The sequence below is a fragment of the Bactrocera dorsalis genome, chromosome 1, assembly GCF_023373825.1.
Source record: "Bactrocera dorsalis isolate Fly_Bdor chromosome 1, ASM2337382v1, whole genome shotgun sequence".
Lineage (NCBI taxonomy): Eukaryota > Metazoa > Arthropoda > Insecta > Diptera > Tephritidae > Bactrocera > Bactrocera dorsalis.
The window spans coordinates 108,424,498-108,442,043 of record NC_064303.1 but is presented as its reverse complement, the minus strand read 5'-3'; the positions used below and the strand labels follow the sequence as shown (position 1 = coordinate 108,442,043).

Below are 17,546 nucleotides of genomic sequence, written 5' to 3'. Positions count from 1 at the left end.
TTAAGTAAAGTTTCCGCCGAATATTTTATTTATATATATTTCATTTTCTTTTTTTCATATAGGGTTGCCACCTAACATAAATCTATTTAGCTTTAAAAGTATAATTTTAAAAATAATTGTTTGAAATAGGGATTCCGCCTAATATTAATTTAATAAAAAATTGAATGATGTAAAGTTGCCAACTAAAAAATTTTCATCTATAAATAAAACACTGTATAAAAATTTAGAAACTTTCAAAATATTCAACTTAGATTTGGAAGTTAAATTTACAAAATTAAGAAAATTAAGTGCCAAGAAAAAAAAATTGATTTTTGTATTAAGTTATTAAGGTAGGTTATATTTAAGAACAACGGGAGAAGAATGAAAAGTCTTTATTAGTAAAAATATTACCCACAGTTTTAAATAAAGGAGTATAAACTAGAATTAAACAGAATTGTTAAATAAGAACAAAAAACTAAAGTTGTTATAAAATGTTAACGCACATAAAGTTTCTTAATCAAAATAAAAGTAGTTAAAAAAAAAAATAGAAATAAAATTTCGTTTAATGGACTTGCTAACTTTGAAATTTTTTTTTTTTTGAAAGTTGCTTAAAAATTTTTTTTCAAAAACAATTTTTCTAATATAGGGTCGCCAGATAATAAAAAATTTCACGAATTTTTATTAATAGAAAAAGGAAAAAAATAATATTTTTTTTAAATAAGGTTGCCAATTAGTAAAAAATGTCGTAATTAGTTCTTTAATAAAAAAAATAAATATTTCAGAGCAACGCAATTTAACACATGAATAATATTATTGGAATTCTGTAGCAGCTGTAAATATTTCCAAATTAATTAACCACCAAAATTACCAAAATCGTCATTCGCCTAACAAAAGCACTGCCAAACCTTGCCATGTGCTCAGATAAATTTATATGTAAATATGTATTTTAGTAGCTTGTTTGCATTCTCGTAGCTACTGTTTTCTTTGACTTTTAATTATTATTACATAGTTTTCGTTTTTTCCTGATTTTTTGTTTTTATTCTTCTTTTTTGGTTAAACATGCAGACGATTACTTGGTCAATATTTATGGTGTGTGTATGTATTTGGCTATGTATGCATATGCTTTGTTGGCTTACATTTATGAATTGTTAACACTGAACTTTAATTGCTAGGCTAGGTATTTCTTTATTTGTTTAAATGGAATTTTTATTGCATTCATATTTTATGCGCCCTCTACACATACATGCACATACATTATATTGTGTAGTACTTGTTTGCCATCGCCAAATTTTCTGTTTTCATGTTGCTCTTCAAACATTTTTTGTTACCCTGTTTATATTATTATTCATATTTTGCATTTTATACGCTGCTTGCAATTAAAAATATTTCCAACTTTAATTAATTTCCGCTTTGCCGTGATAAACTTTAATATTTTTATTATTAAACACGTGTGTTTGTGTGTGTTTATCAGATTTCTCTCATTGTTTTGTTGTGCTTTTTTATTTAGATACAAATGCTTTGGCGATGAATATCTTATTGGACTCTTGTGCTTTGCATTGCAACCGCCTCAGACACTCACACACACACAAGCATACGTTTATGTGTATGTTTGTTGATTGCATTCACTTATCGTTATCAAATGTGTAATTGTTTCTTTTGTGACGAGTTGTATTAAGTATATTTGTTTGTAAGCTTGCTTCGAAGTCTCAGTCACTTTATAATTATAGAACAGACAGGAGTATAAATATTTGTTTCTTATTGAAGACCGAAGCATTTGCGAAACCACATCAATTGTTTTTGTTATTGTTATATGCATATATTTTTTGCTTGGAAATACTTACATGTGATATATATATATACAACTTCCTGCTAAACACGTAACATTAACCATTATTGCCATGCCCTTCGCACTTCCTCATTTGCCAGCTTAATATTTTACTAAATTTTTCAATTTTTTCGCTACTTTTTTTTTAATTTTGGATTCGTTTCTAAATCTTCGCACTTTCTTTATTATTATTTAAATTTTCGTAATTGGTTTCTTGCGTAACTCATCTGCCTTCGTATTATGCTCGTGAAACTTACAACATTAACAACAATTTAATCATTTTCTTACTCTATTTTCATTCGCCGCATTTTTCTACATATTTTTCCATTTAATTCTTAAAAAACTTAAAGGCATTTGGTGAATATTAATCCTTATAATTTATAAAAATCAAAATTACCACATGGTTTATATAATATTTTTTAATTTTTTTAATATTTACTAATTTGTTTGTAAAATAATTTTTTCTTATTAATTAAAACAAAAAATATTTAATAAAATTAATTTTTATTTGTTTATATTTTTTAATTAATCAATATTCGAAATGTCTACGGCAATATTCAGTTGAGAACACTGCAAAGTTTGCTTAAAAAGTTTCTTTTATAAAAATATTTGAAAATTTCCATTTTAAATTCAATTGTTTATACGCAGTAATTGATCTGTTTGAACGTCGTTATAGCGTTTCTTTAGAGCACACTCATCTCCAAAGTCTAAAGAGAAGATAAAAGTTATGTTGAAAAGAGAAAGAGATAATATGCTAGTACCTAGAAAATTTGAAAGGCGTTACACTATAAGCTTGTCAGAATTCTATAGTCCGATAAAATATAAGTATTGTAACGGCGTTTTCATTAGGGACGTTACAAAAGTAGATCAATAGGGACAGCAAACGACGCCATATTTTTCTCCGCACTTTTGACTTTTTTCTTTAATAAGGTTTGCCATTTCATCATGGAAAGATATACGATTTAACAACGAGTTGAAATTATTAAAATTTACTACCGACATTCGGACTCAGTGGCTTCAACTTTAATAGCTAGCATGAACTCTCAGGTTTTCTGTATTTTAGTATACAGTGGGAACTGAGCAGTCAAACTGTTTATTTATGTTTTGAATTGTGGAAGAATACCGTATTTCCCGCGAATTTTAGTTCATTTACACCTCAAAATTGGTATTTTAATTCGCAAAAGGAAATACCTCCACCTCGACTAAAAATACACTCGATCATTAACTCTTAATCACTAATCAGTAAGTAAAAAAGAACGACTACGATCTGAAACACATTTTCTTGTCATATCTAATAAGTCTTCAGAATAAAAGAAAAACTCAATTATTATATATTCCATTTGAAGATTAGAGAGAAGTTTCAATTTTTCAACGCAAATAAAAGACAGATATGCAACTGCGTGAAAGTGATCGATATCGTAAAACAAGTAGTACTTTTCAATCATTATTATTAGTATATTGGAAGCTATGTGGTACAGAAAGTTCTCTAAATAAGCTCTATACGTATAAACCATTACGCTTGCACCCTTTGGTTCTTGAAAAATCCTTACTGTTTTGTATGTCTTCCTAAGTATATGGACAAACCCGCAATACTTTCCCCCTTGCCTCCCTATGTTGCCACATTTCCCTGAAATTTCAAAGTCTAAACAGTGAAAGTTCTTTGAGATCACAATGACACAAACCCGCAATACTTTCCCCATTGCATGTTGCCACATTTCTCTAAAATACTTAAATTTAACCAGTGAAAGTTCTTTTATCGAATGAGTTTATATTTTGAAGTCCCAATGTCTCGGCCCAATACCGAAATTTGGTACAATTAGTCTTCTTTAATATTTCTATGTTAGCAATTTGACCTTTTGAAAAAGTGCTCTTTTCAAAGGAGTTTATATTTTGAGGTCACAACAACATTAACCCGTAATACTTTCGCTATTGCTATGTTGCCACATTTCTCCGAAATAGTTAAATTTAAACAGTGAAGGTAATCTTGTTAAATAGTTCATATTTTGAAGTAACAATGACTCGACTCAACATCGAAATGGCGTACCATTAGCCTTCTTTAATCTTTCTATATTAAGAATTTGATCTTTCAATAATAATCAATAGGTGACCGTAAATTTTGAAATGAGGAAAATTGTGCTGTCTTGAGTATGTTTTAAATTTAGATAAAATTTTCGGAAGTTTTTCTCTCGGCACATGCTATATAATATAATATATTACGGCGCTTATAATTCAAACAAAAGTAAAATAACCTTGTAAATTGTAAGAATTTCACTTTAATAAATAAAGAACACACTACTGTAATGAAATATTTACGTTTTACAAACACTTCACTGAAGCAGAAGCCGCATTAAATGAACGCTTAGTGATAACTTTATGTTTTTTTGTAACAGTTCTATTTTCATATATATGTTTTATACGTTTATGCCTATTTACACAGATAACAGTATTGAATGAATATTTACAGTGTGCACATCTGGTGACTCAACTACACATTAAACTATATTAAACTCAAGGCATTTATCTGGCTATGCTCCACAACGCTCTGCACCACTTTTTCCAAACAATTTGAACGCACACGGCAAAATGCCGTTGAACAACACATTGACCATTGAACTTAACCTTAAAATTATATTGCACCATTTTTTGTAATAATTTTAATTTTTTATTCGATCAATCTCAGCTCTCTCAGCCGCACTCCACTAGTGTTTTCATGCTCCGCATTCACCACACACTATGACGCGATATGTTGACGATTGCTATGAGCATTGGTAGCGTACCGGCGCACCACCAACTCCATGCCGAAATGCTTGGACTGCCATTACAGCCGTCTGTACCGCAAATGGAACAGTGCAGCTCCGAATCTTCCAGATTGTCTACACCGCTATTATTATTGCCGCCTTTGCCCTTACGCTTCTTGTTTCTTTTATTCTTGTCATCCGCGTCGAGGTTAGCGTTACGCGCCAACTCTGGTGGCCAACCCAATTTGTTGCCCAATATTTGACAGGCATCCGAATCGGCGGTATCCAACTGACAGAAGCGTGCTGTCACCATTTTGCCGGTGTTTGCTGCAATATATTCACAAGTGTGTGGATTAGGGTTTGTTTTAAAAATGTGTAAGCAAATAGTTTGAAATAAAAGTAGGCAACATTGCACTTACGATCTCTGGCCACCACTTTTTGGCAGTTCATTAGCGGCCCATTACTAGCGCCGGTATCGAAGTACGCAAAACGATTTAAGTCGAAAAGCCAAGTATTGGTTGATTTCATTTTGACTAGAGTACATTCCTGTTAAATAAAATATAATATTATTTATAAAATATTTGGGTGCAGTAAGAGTTATATAAGACAAAAGAAATGCGTTGTAAATTTTGATGGACTGTTGAGAATTTTAGAAGTGAAAGGGGAGGGGTAAAAGGTGTGGTTGCTATAAAGTGCTGCTGACACTCAATTTCTTTGTGTTCCACAGCTTGATTTATTCACAGAAATCCAAATTACACTATTTAGTTAAACAATTTTGTTAATTAGATGACTAAGTTGCTATGAAAAGTCTACGTATTCGTTAGCGATCAGAATTTTTTCCGGCCATTTTTCTTTTAATTTCTCAAGTTATGTCCCGAACATGGTTCAATAGAACTAAGGTCACGGTGGAATCCTCATCTATTAATCTTCTGATTCAATTTACATATAAGTAGATACATGGACATACGCTCCAGATCGGATGCCTAGTTTTGGAACTACCAAACGAGTTGACGAATATCATTGAAAAGTGAGAAGTCCAACAAAAGAAAAATTAGAAAACTCTGTCGTTGAGCACGAAAATCCCAAATAGAAGCTGAAGAAGCATTGAGTAGGACAGTAGATTTAATAATGTTGAATTATGCTACCTTTGATACTTCTACTTCTAATCATAGTAGAACAAAAAGCCCAAATATGGTAGATGTGTTATACTATAAAATTCCCAATATTTTTCCTCATTTTCCACTAGTAGAGTCAATTTTCACAAGCAAGAAGCTAACTTTTAACAACGGAATCATACGCTACAGACGGGAACAGGTAGTAATCTCTTGATGCCAGGTCTCCACTATAAGTTGGTACGTTGGAAACCTATCAACCAAGCTCCCGCAGATTCTAAGGAATCACTATCGATGGAACAGAATTCTCTTCCTGTTGGCCAAAGCTGATCGCTTCTAGGCAAATGCTTCCTTTAGACGGCTTAATTGTTGACAGTACATGTCCAAATTAAGAGTTTGATCGTATGGCAGTGGCTCATAAAAGATGATTTTTAATAATCCCACCAAACATAAGCAAAACCTTCCTGGCAGTCAATTCTGACACGGCTTTTCACGATTCGACCACGACTGTTTTGGCTTGACGTTGTCGTGAGCGATCCATTTTTTCATCACTAGTAACCAGGCGCTTCAGAAATGGATTTTGTTTTGATTCAGCAGCGATTTGCAAATGAAAATTCGGTTCATGAATTTTTTCATAAACTCGTGAGGCACCCAAACATTAAACATCTCTTTGTATCCATCCTTTTTTGAATGGTTCTAAAGGATATTTATACAATGTTTAATATTTGTCCTGAATCGAAACCGGATTCGATTCATTACTTTACCAACATTTTGGGAGCAAAGCATAGTACATCTTTGACATAAAAATTACTGAAATGGTATTCACAAAACCACAATTACGCCTGATTGTCTGTTACAGTAACAAGACCATAAGCACTGTTGACATTTTCTGACTCCTTTCGTTTTTATTTTTATCGAAGAAAAGCTGTGAAATATAGGTACTTTCACTTTGCTGGTATCTAGCTTTGACGGGCGCTCAAACAATACTGGAAGAATCAATTATAAAAAAGTCTGAGAATTATTTTAGTACGAGATTTTGTCATTCTAACGCCATCTAGTTGGAACATTATAATATTGTGTAAGTGAACATTTTCAAATAGGAAACGGAAATTCCGAGTATAGCCAGACTGAAGTTCCGTTCCCGAAAATACCGATTTATTGGAACTCTTCAGCGAAAAATATTTGTTATTTAAAGTTTGTTGACCTATTACGAAGTTTTAACAGATTTTCCAACAGATTAGTGCAGACCACTGCACATTTTATGTAACATTTCTACAAAAATGAAATTATAATCTTCCTACACAAAACATTTGTGACACATTTCAAAAACACACAAATTCTCCACGACTCCAACACTCAACTAAACATAGTTCTTCCACTTCTTTATTTACTCCATACCACTTTCGCCAGTGAAACTGCGTTAGTTTTTCGAAGATTATATAGTTTTAAGCTCCAGCTACATATAAACACCATTGGCAACGCGCCAGCGTCTAAGCGCTAGTGTCCGTCAATTGTGGAAGAGGTCGTTAGTTATGTGCGCCGCCACACCGACCTCTCCTATACCAGCCTTCCAGCGCTTGGCCAACATATCCCGCAGCCAAGCACAATACAATTTGTTTGGATTACTAATTGAGAATTGAACAATTGTGGCTGCCAGCGAGAGTAAACAAATTGATAAATGCAGCGACAAGCGCGCATGAAGATGTGTAGCCGGCTTCTAGGCGCAGTCACATGTGTGTCATTTCGTGCCAAATGCAAGTAAAGAAAAAAAAGTAAAGCAAAGAAAATTTGGAGAGGAAATGCTGTAGAAATACGAAGATCAACAACGGATGAATGTAAACATCAGAGACGTCATAGATATTATGGACTTTGTAGCCTTCCGGTTGTCGTTCGCAAAAGTAACTCCAAATACACGTATACACACAGCCATATACATGCGTACATGGAAGATAAGTAAACAAGCGAACAAGGTCTGCTTAGAGCCAACATTATTTTGGCTTAAACGAAAAAATTTATTTGCGAAATTTTGCCAAGGTATTTATTACAATCACGGCCAACTGTTTATCTGTGTATTTATGTATGTATGTATTACTATTTGGAAAATTGTCATTGAATCCAATTTTTCTACGCTATTATCAATATTAACTGTTGATTTTGGTTTTTTATTTGTTCTGATAGTGATTTACGATCTCAAGTGCAGTTAAGTTGCGCATATTCTGGATTGTGTTTGCGCATTAAAATTATAAATATGTAGTAGATTTAGTATATAAGTTGACGCAATGTAAATAACAGTATTCTTCTGCTGATGCGAACGGTTTTATTTGACTTTGGCTTAATATTAGGTATAGTAAAAAGAGATTCATTAGTTTTCCAACAGATGGAAGTATGGACAGGTTCATCTATAAGGCGTTATATAGTTGTTCGTACTATAATATATTTTTAGATATTAGTTTTTGTATTTGCTTAACTCAGTATTGTTTAAGAGCGCGTCAAAAATAGACACCAAATGGCTGAAAATGTAATTTTGATTTCATGGTCCAAGATGTTCCATGCTTTCGAAGTACAATTATCGAAAATGTTGATACAATAATGGAAATCGTCAAGTTCAACCGTCATGTAAGGACTCTTTTACCTAACTTACTTTTATGAATTGCGGTTGAATTGCAACAAAATCGTTCCAAGCGCAAAGAATGCACAATAGGATATCCTACCTTACAGTCCACTACTAACACAGAGTGATTACTAGCTGTTCTTGTCTAAGGCGATTTATTTGTTTTGCTGATAAATTCGCCATGGCAGATGCTTATGAAAAGCTCAATTTTTATCAAAAGTTTTACCTCCAGAAGGGCAAGAAGTTGTCTTTAATAGACCTATATGTTGTGACCCCTTGTTCTGATTTGTTATTTAAAATTAATTACTTTAAATGTGTCTTGTTTTCAATCTATCATTCAGTTTTATTAGTTTGGAAGTGAAGTCTTTAAATTTTGTTTAACAATTTCTCAACTTATAAGATTAATAGTAAAACCTCCGCAAATTAGTAAATTTTTAGCTATTTGTACTTCGTTTTTCTAACCGTTTATCACTTTTTCCAATATTTTCTTCAACATAAAATTACGGACATATAACCCTAACCAACCAACCACATAACCCTCACTAATATAAACACACTATCGCTATATACTATGGATCGGAGACACTATTTAAGTCCTTGATTTGAGTTTTGGAAATATTGCAGATACCTTAAATTAAGTTTTAAAGTTTTAAAGGGCTTCTTGTTGTGTTACCGCCCTACTGATGGCTGATGGTTCAGCAAAATGTTTCTATCAAAATTTGCAACGTGATAATATATCTCACAAGCTGCACTTCTGAAACTCTAAATTTTTATAATATTTTTTTTCTCATCATCTCATCCTTAAATCATAGACAGCCATATTAGCAAATTAAAACATTTTATTCTTGGATTATAATTATGACACTTACCTCTGCCACCATGCTTTGATTTGATTTCAAATTCTCACAACTTGGATTATCGCTGGAGTCACAGACAAAACATTTAATTGCCGCACCTGTTGATCGGTGAAATATATGCCAAATTTTCGAAAACCAAGAGAAAGAGATATTAGTGAATGAAGGTGAAAGCCGTCGAATTAATGTTTTATAATTATAATTTTTTGTTTACTCGAAAAACTGTTTACTACTATGAACAAAAAATAGCAAGACTTTGTTCATAATTTGAAAATTCTTAATTTATTCTTCAAAATGTATGTCGTCCGCATCAAAGTAATTCCCCTTGACCCCAATACACTTGTGCCAACGTTTCTGGCAATCCTCGAAACATTTGTTAAAGTCAATTTCCGAGATAGTGTTCAATACGCGTGGTGAGTCACGTTTAATGTCTTTAATTGACTCTAATGGTTTCATCGGAGCGTTCGTTTGAGTTTGCTGAAGAGTCAGAAGGCACACGGCGCTAAGTCAGATGAATACGGTGGCTGCGGCGTCACATTGCTTGAAAACTTGGCGAAAAACTCAAGTAGAATCAATGCAGTATGCGACGGTGTATTATCTTGGTGCATAAACCAAGAGTTGTCGGTCCATAACTCTGGCCACTTTTTACGAATAGCTCCGCGTAAATGACGCATAATACTCAAAAAGTATGCAGATTTGACTCAGCTCATCTTTGCCACGATATTTGGCCGATTGATCGATTGCTTCTGGTTCGTAAGCATAGATTCAAGACTTATCGCGGAACCAAACATGCTTTCACGTTTCTTAGGCCCAAATGATCTTTCAGAATGGTTTTCAGTGATACCTCCGATACTCCAACAATACCAATAAGATCTCTGACCGTTAATCGTCAATTCCCAAGCAACAATTCCTTTATTGTTTTGACGTATTGATCATCAATTGATGTTGATGGTCGTCTTGTTCGTGATTCGTTGCCAACACTTACTCGACCCTCTTTGAGTAATTTGTATCAAACAAAAATACTTGCTCGCGACAAACTATTATCACCAAAGGCCTCTTCCAACATTCTGAACGTTTCGAAACCAGTAATTTGATTCAGCATACAAAATTTAATGAAACTTCTTTGTGGCATAAATTCACTCAACGTTAAAATCGCCGAATGCACTTTATCTATTTCAGAAAGACTAATGATTAGTTTGATGTGACAGTTGGCACAGTTGTCACTGGCGGTCATATCAACCTAGAAAAAAAAATGTTTCGACGTATGGATTTTCGCTCGAAATTTAAATTAAAAAATCTTACTATTTTTTGCCCACAATAGTACATGTAAGCATTTCTTTGACGCAATTAATTGATATATTGGTGTAAGAGTTTTATATAATAGAAGTGGTAAAACATTTTATATTTTTTATGTGTTATATTATATTATTTGAGTAGTATCTAAAGTGCTTTAAAATTTCCGATCATCTAACATAAATTTATTTGTTGCAAATTTGTTTATTATTTTGAAAAATTTTAACAAGGCAGCTATATGAAATATCATATATCCTTCAATTTAATGCAAAAGTATGCATTTATTTTTACGAGATTTCAATATTAAGTTTACGATAAGTATGTTTCCCATTTATTTAAAATATTGTGAAAGCCTATTTGCCTTACCACTCACCCAAACACTTGAATAGAAATAGACTAAAACAGGTCGTTATCTAATGAGGTTTCCGAATAGTATTCTGAGACGACTAACCAAAGAAGTATGCTAAATTCTTATTTCTAATATATTGTATATTATATTCTAATTTCTCCCTAGTATGTAAATTATTTAGTTTATGTAGCGTTAGATAGAAACTTGTAACAATCAGAAGCTATACATAGAAACTATTATGTGGAGAAAGAAGAGATTGATATTTTACTCTTGTAATACTCGAAGTTATAGTTGCTAAGCTACGTAACTGCAGTTATTAGTGGACTCAAACACATCAGTATATGTCCGAGTAATTTTTTCTGTAAATGTGAACTGAGTAATGAGTTTAATCAGACGTTGTCTATCGGTGCTATATGACATAATCTATTATTTCCAACTTTACCTGTCCTTTTCTTCATTCCATTTTTATTTCCATCTATCAATTCGTCAATTTATTTTCTGTTGTGAAAAATCAGCCGCAACTGAAAGATATGGGAGTAGTTACCCAGTTATAGTTAACATTTCTATTCTAACTGCTAGCAACAGAAATCTACAAAACATGCTTAGCACATGATTTTACTAACGCAGGAAAGAAAAACGTCATGATATTTGATGGAAGTTGTACTATTAAAGAATAGTGATTGAGATACTAAGGAATAGTGATTGAATTAATTTTGGCTAGAGCACACATTTAATTTCTATTTAATTACATCTGCCTAAGAAGCGCGCTGCTCAATGGAAAATATTTTACAGCGACGGGTGTAGTTGAAGCCGTCGGCAGTTTTTAATAATATATGGGGTCTAACTATGCTATATAAAATATCTTTTAATTTAGTACAAAATTATCGCTTTATTTTAACTGGACTTATTATATGGTTTACATATATCACGTATTATCCTTTTAACAATTCAAACGCAGTTGTCTTTTGAAGCAGTTCTAGTTTCAAGAAATATTTTTCGGCTTGGTTTCAAGCTTGATAAATTAGATATGATTCTCACAAAAACCATGTGATCTTAAATTTTTTTTGCTTTTTAATTAATATTGATTTGTGTGAAATTTAATTTAAGCAATCATATATTATTTTTATGACTGGTATTTATTTACTTTTCGAATATTTACATTTCAATTAATTTTACTTTTTACATGTAATTTTTTTTTATTTAGCCGTTTATTTTTTATATAAAATGGTACATGATTAAACTTAATATTATTTAGTGGAATTGTATTTTAGAATTTTTTGTTGAATTTATTTTTACAGTATTAAGTTTTTATACTTTCGCTTAATTAGGGCGCATTTTTATAACATTTAAAATATTTTATTTAAATAGTTTTCAATATATATTTTTTATATAAGATTTATTATTTCTTTAAATTTGTGTTTATCAAATTTATATATATTTTTTATTGGACAACATAATTTTTTTATGAATTGAAGTTTTTTTTAAACATCCGTTGCTTTGTTTTAATCACTTGCGCTTTCGAACACACATTAACTAACTAACCATTCGGTATGCACTGCAGCAGCAGCAAGATGACCGGCAAGATGAGCAAATGTAGCACACTTGTAGGCGCGTTGTAATAGCTGCACATCGCATACGCTTTTTAAAAAACACTTGCACTAAAAAATAATTCCAAAAAACACTGAACTTTTTATAAAAAGTAAACAGTCTTTGATAAAACTTTTGTAAAAAAAATACAATTATTTTTTAATTTTCAAAAATACTAAGTGGCACACAAAAGTATGCTTCTATAATGAATGCGACCCACTAAGCTGCTCAGCGCTAAGTCGCTTCACTACGCAACGCTTGAACGTTTCGTCCGCGTTAATAATCCTTTTCGTGTCACAGCGTTTTGCAAACTGAACTCGACAAAGTGAAACAGCAGCTGAAGGCAAGCTCCAACGACCGGCCATCGCGGCGCTCGTGTGCCGCAAGCCGAAGTGTTGTGTAGGCGAGCGTGCGTGCGAGTCCTGTCGCCTGCGCCACGAAGTTGCGAGGAAATTTTGCAAAGACAGCAAGTAAGTTACAAAGCGAAGCATGCAGCAACTTTAGAAGTCGCTTTGTTTTTGCAACAACGCCAATAAGGAATTTTTTGCGGTAGTTTAAGTAAAAAATTCCCCCTTCTTTTGGAGGACGGAAGGACGTACGCTGAGCTGGCGACGGCGACACGACTTGCAAGTAGCTAAAAGTTGCTGTGGGAGTTGTTGAGTTAAATTCGCTACATTTGTAAAGGATTCACTGCCAGCGGCGGCTATGACGACAGCGACGTCGACGACAGCGCCAGCGTCAGCGGATGTTGAATGAAAATAAAAGCGACAGCGATGAATTTATGTCGTTTATGGTGACGTTGCAATTGACAAGCGACGATATATGGCTCGAAGGAGCTTCGTCTGGATGAAGGGAAAACAGTTGTAGCCCAAAGCAAGACAAAGTTAAGCAACGCGGCGCACTTTGAATATACAACGGCGGCGCGTCACGCCTTGATAATTCTTTGTTGCTATGGTTGTATGTGTGCGGGCGCCGCGGCAAAGGAAGTCGCAAAATTGTTTCGAATTAGAAAAGTTAGCCAAGTTAAGTGTATGAAAGTTAACGCCGCATTTTTGCGTTCACTGTGGTTGCGGGTACTCGACCGACGGTGCAGGGATGATGCAGGCGGTGACACATTCATGACGTTCGCTGACACGCAGAGTGCGCAACAATGCGAAATGGTTGTGAAGAGTATTTCAAACAAATAATAAAGATTTGATTATTTCATAAAAGGTTTGGAACTATGAAATCGTTGTTCAAAAATAAGTTTGGGTGCTTTAAATAGAAGAGATTGTGCTCATAACTTAAAATACTATAGAATAGCCTGTAGATGTGTAAGAATCGAAGAAGTAAGTTTTCTGAATTCAATTAATGTGTGCTGAAACGTTTAGCTTTCGAATAGAAAATGGCGAATTTCGAACTATTGCTATATTTCCTGCGATTTCAGAGTTAGAATTTTTTCATCCATATGCCTTAGCCACCGTAGTCGTATATCTCGTACAGCTCTGCGTTCGACTCCGTTATTCACCGTTCCAAATGTGTGATGAGTGACTTGTAGAATTTAGTCTTTGTTCGTCGAGAGAGGACTTTACTTCTCAATTACCGACTTAGTCCGAAGTAGATCTATTAGCGAAAGTTATCCTGCGTTGGATTTCAAGGCTGACGTTGTTTTTAGTGTTCCTAAATAGACGAAATTATCTACGACTTCGAAGTTATGACTATCAACTGTGACGTAGGACCCTAGTCGCGACTGCGGCGACTATTTGTTTGATGACGGGAGATATTTCGTCTTTCCCTCGGTCACTACCAAACTCATTTGTTCCGCTTCCTTAGTCAGTCTGAAGAAAGCAGAAATAAAAGCGCGGTTGTTGAGGCCTATGCTATCAATATCATCAGCGTACGCCACCACCTGTACAATCTTATGGCAGATGATACCTTCCCTATTCAGATATGCAGCTCGAATTATTTTCTCTAGCAGTATATTAAAGAATCTGCATCATAAGGTGCCGACTTGTGTGAAATCTCGTCATAAAGAACGACGTTTTTGCGAACTTTAAGAGCGATACTTTATTTAGTTTCTTCCACCGCGAAGCACCTAGATTTGTACGACGAGTTCTTGTAAATGCTGGACAGGAGCGTAGAAGGTATTCCAGAGTCTTTTTTATACCTACTTTCTACATGTATCGTCATTACTTATATTGATCCGGCTTGCCTGTGATGCCAGCAGGTTGCGACGCATTATTAGGCCAACAACTGTCCTGCAGTTCTTTCGAGACCGCCTGAGTCAAAAACCTGTGTGATCTGATCCGTCTGTCCTTTCGGACATTTCATTGTATATCGTTTTTGTGACTTCCGTATTTCCTGTACTGGTTGGATAGGCAGACGTATGGCGTTGTTGGCGATCTCATCAACTATTTCGTTTCCTGGCTTGGAACCCGGTATATATGCATATATTATTGCCTTAATTGCCGCTTTATGTATATATAAATCTTCCTTGTGTTGTTTCCTAAATTTTTAGCTATCTCAGCCGTTTTCCTGACCTCAAAGACTTCGGCCAAGAAAATACTGCAGCCCTTGGGAAAAAGGGAGATCCAGCTCCGAGCGATAGATACCGTCTCCCACTCAATTAGCCATAGAAACTGAGCATTAGAAGGGAAGAAAAGGAAACCAAAATCGGCAGAAACTAACTCATCAACAGAAGCTGAGCTAGGGATAAGAAAGAAATTTGCTTCCAATCCAGAGAAAATAGATGGACATACGTATATTATAAAACAATGATATAAAGAAAGTCAGGGCTAGACCCCACTCATTGAGAGATAAATGTATAGGCTAATGCCAAAGGGTGCAGCCTCAAGTCGGTATGAAGCGCTGTAACTAAATCGTTGGCAAAACCAAAATACAGAGAAATAAATCAGCATAAGCAAGTCATCGAAGAAAGCCAACTTTGGGACAAAAAAGTGCTCTGATATTAATTATAATTGGCTTAGAAAAAGTTACAAAGAAAGCGAAGACAAATATTAGATCACATATAGTTAAGCAATAAGCCCGAAATCGAGAGATAAAGATTTTGGAACACCCGCGGAATACGTGTATTCCGTATCATTCATGCATCACAAAGTAATATTCTTATCACAGTTGCCTCAAGTAAAATGCAAAAACCGCGCTTAATTTAAAGTCGCGCACCCACACCACGCCTCACAGCGTGATACCGTGCGCTTATTTGTCAAGTTAGCCAACCTTGAACACATAATACATACGTAACTCAATCGCTCACTCGAATATTGCCACACAAATGGATTGTCAGTTGACATGAGTTTTCATTAGCTAAACGCCCGCTGGCTTTGCCTTGAGTTGTCAGCAAGCAACACACACAAACACAATATAGGATTTCCAAGTATTTACAGTTATATTTGCCGCTATTACCGACTGTTGCAGGGCAAACGCATTTGATTGACCTATTCAAATGTTAAACGTTTCGGAAATGCTACAAGCAGATATTGCCCCAACACCAACAACTAGCGCCTACAGCCCCTCAAACTCATGGCTGAGCAGTTGGGTTATTTAAATGCAACGGCTGTCAGTGGCGAAAACATAAAAGGATGTATGTGTATATGTATGTGAGCATGGGTATAAAAATACTGTAGAATTAGTGAAAATAAAAACTGAAATACTCGGGGTGCCGACTCGAAGGTTGATGAGGGCTTAGTAGCTGCATATACAATACATAAATATATAGTATCTGTATATATTTTAGAACGCGTTTGTATGTTTGTAAATGTATCCTCATATCCATCTCAAACGTTTGAAAGCTCAAAGCTACTATATGCCATTGAAAATCTAGCGCATAAATATTGTATTCCAATACTCGTTCGGGTCCTACAAGGATTTGCTTGACTTTGCCACAACTCGCATGCGGCTGACAGGTATCAGTCGACGCAATTGAGGTCAGTTAAATGCTTGGCAATGGAATTTTTATGTGCCATTGCAATGAAAAACTGTCGTCGCTTACGATATTCAGATGATTTTTAACAAAAAAAAAAACACAAACTAAAAAGGAACCGCAAGAGCAGAGAAAAAGTCGAAAATAGTTCAATTGAAAACTAAATCGGTCAGCTCGACAAACTGAAATTCGATCGCATATATGTAAAACCAAAGGTGGAAAAATTTGAATTCGAAGTCAAGAGTTGACAAGTGGAAAAAGCAAAGCAAACAAAACAGACCGAAAAAAATGTAAAAAATAAACTCAACAGCAATCAAATCAAATGCATATAGATGCACATAAAAATGGTATATGGAAAATATGCCGTTAAATGCAGCGCACTCCAAATGCAGCCATAAAAGTCAAGTGGCTACCTGACCACTTCAATCTTGCAATAGCAAATGGTGAAATGCTTTTTCGCCACTTTTTATTTTTATTTTGGTATTTTTCTAGTTTTTCTACCGCCGTTACTCACTCTTCCTCACTCATACTGCACATGTAGGGGCTTTGCGCACGAATACAAGTAACGCCGACTGTCAGATCAATGTAATAACCGCAGAGTTTACGCAGCTCAGATGTGCTTATGAAAGGGCTTAAAATTGTACGTGTCTGTGGTAAGTCCCTAAGTGGTGCACACTTACACACTAGCATTTACCTATATGCGATGGAAAGGTGCATAAAAATTGATTTGAGCGATTTTAGTTTGTTTTTTTAGAAGGTTGTCATGAAATTTTATGGTGGCGTATTGGAAAGTTATTGGCATTTTGGTTTAGTATGCACAGCTGAATGATTAAACTCAAAGTAATATTGTTGTTAAACGACGCGTTAGCTGTCGCTAAGCGTTGGAGAGTATTGAATCGAACAAAAAACTGGGATAAATTAATGATACTGGTATAAGCAAATAGTAATAATAATTAACGGTTGTAGTACTTTAATGAGGCAGCAGCTTATTCCCATTTAAAAAACTTTAGAGCTTTCAATCTAAGTGACACAAATTGAGAATGTGATTAAAAGGACTAAGAGTAAAACATCTAGTTTTCTAGGTTCCTGGAATCATTTCAGTCGCGGAGATAGAACCCATTACTTCTGCATATAACCTAGGGCGTCTCAATATAACCTTAAAAGGTCTTAGTCCCAGATATTAAATGAACATTTTACCATATTTTTTTAGAAGGGTCAGAAAGGAACTTTTTTAGCGAGGTCGGAGCTTAGTAATGTTTAGTGAGTGGGCCTTAGAGGA

General features: G+C 34.4%; 1 protein-coding gene and 1 long non-coding RNA gene across 3 annotated transcripts in view; one reads left to right on the top strand and one right to left on the bottom strand.

The window, feature by feature from the left end:
* The window catches only part of LOC125776202 (uncharacterized), an 85,282-nt gene that overhangs the window by 48,349 nt on the left and 19,387 nt on the right, over nucleotides 1-17,546 (top strand). The gene's annotated exons all lie outside the window — the stretch shown is intronic.
* Nucleotides 1,013-12,726, bottom strand: LOC105223095 (uncharacterized). Its single transcript, XM_011200718.4, has 4 exons — nucleotides 12,304-12,726; nucleotides 9,135-9,220; nucleotides 4,962-5,088; nucleotides 1,013-4,869 (listed from the first exon to the last, which is right to left on the bottom strand). Exons 1-4 carry the CDS (start codon nucleotides 12,389-12,391, stop codon nucleotides 4,526-4,528), a joined length of 645 nt encoding a protein of 214 aa, XP_011199020.2. The 5' UTR covers nucleotides 12,392-12,726; the 3' UTR covers nucleotides 1,013-4,525.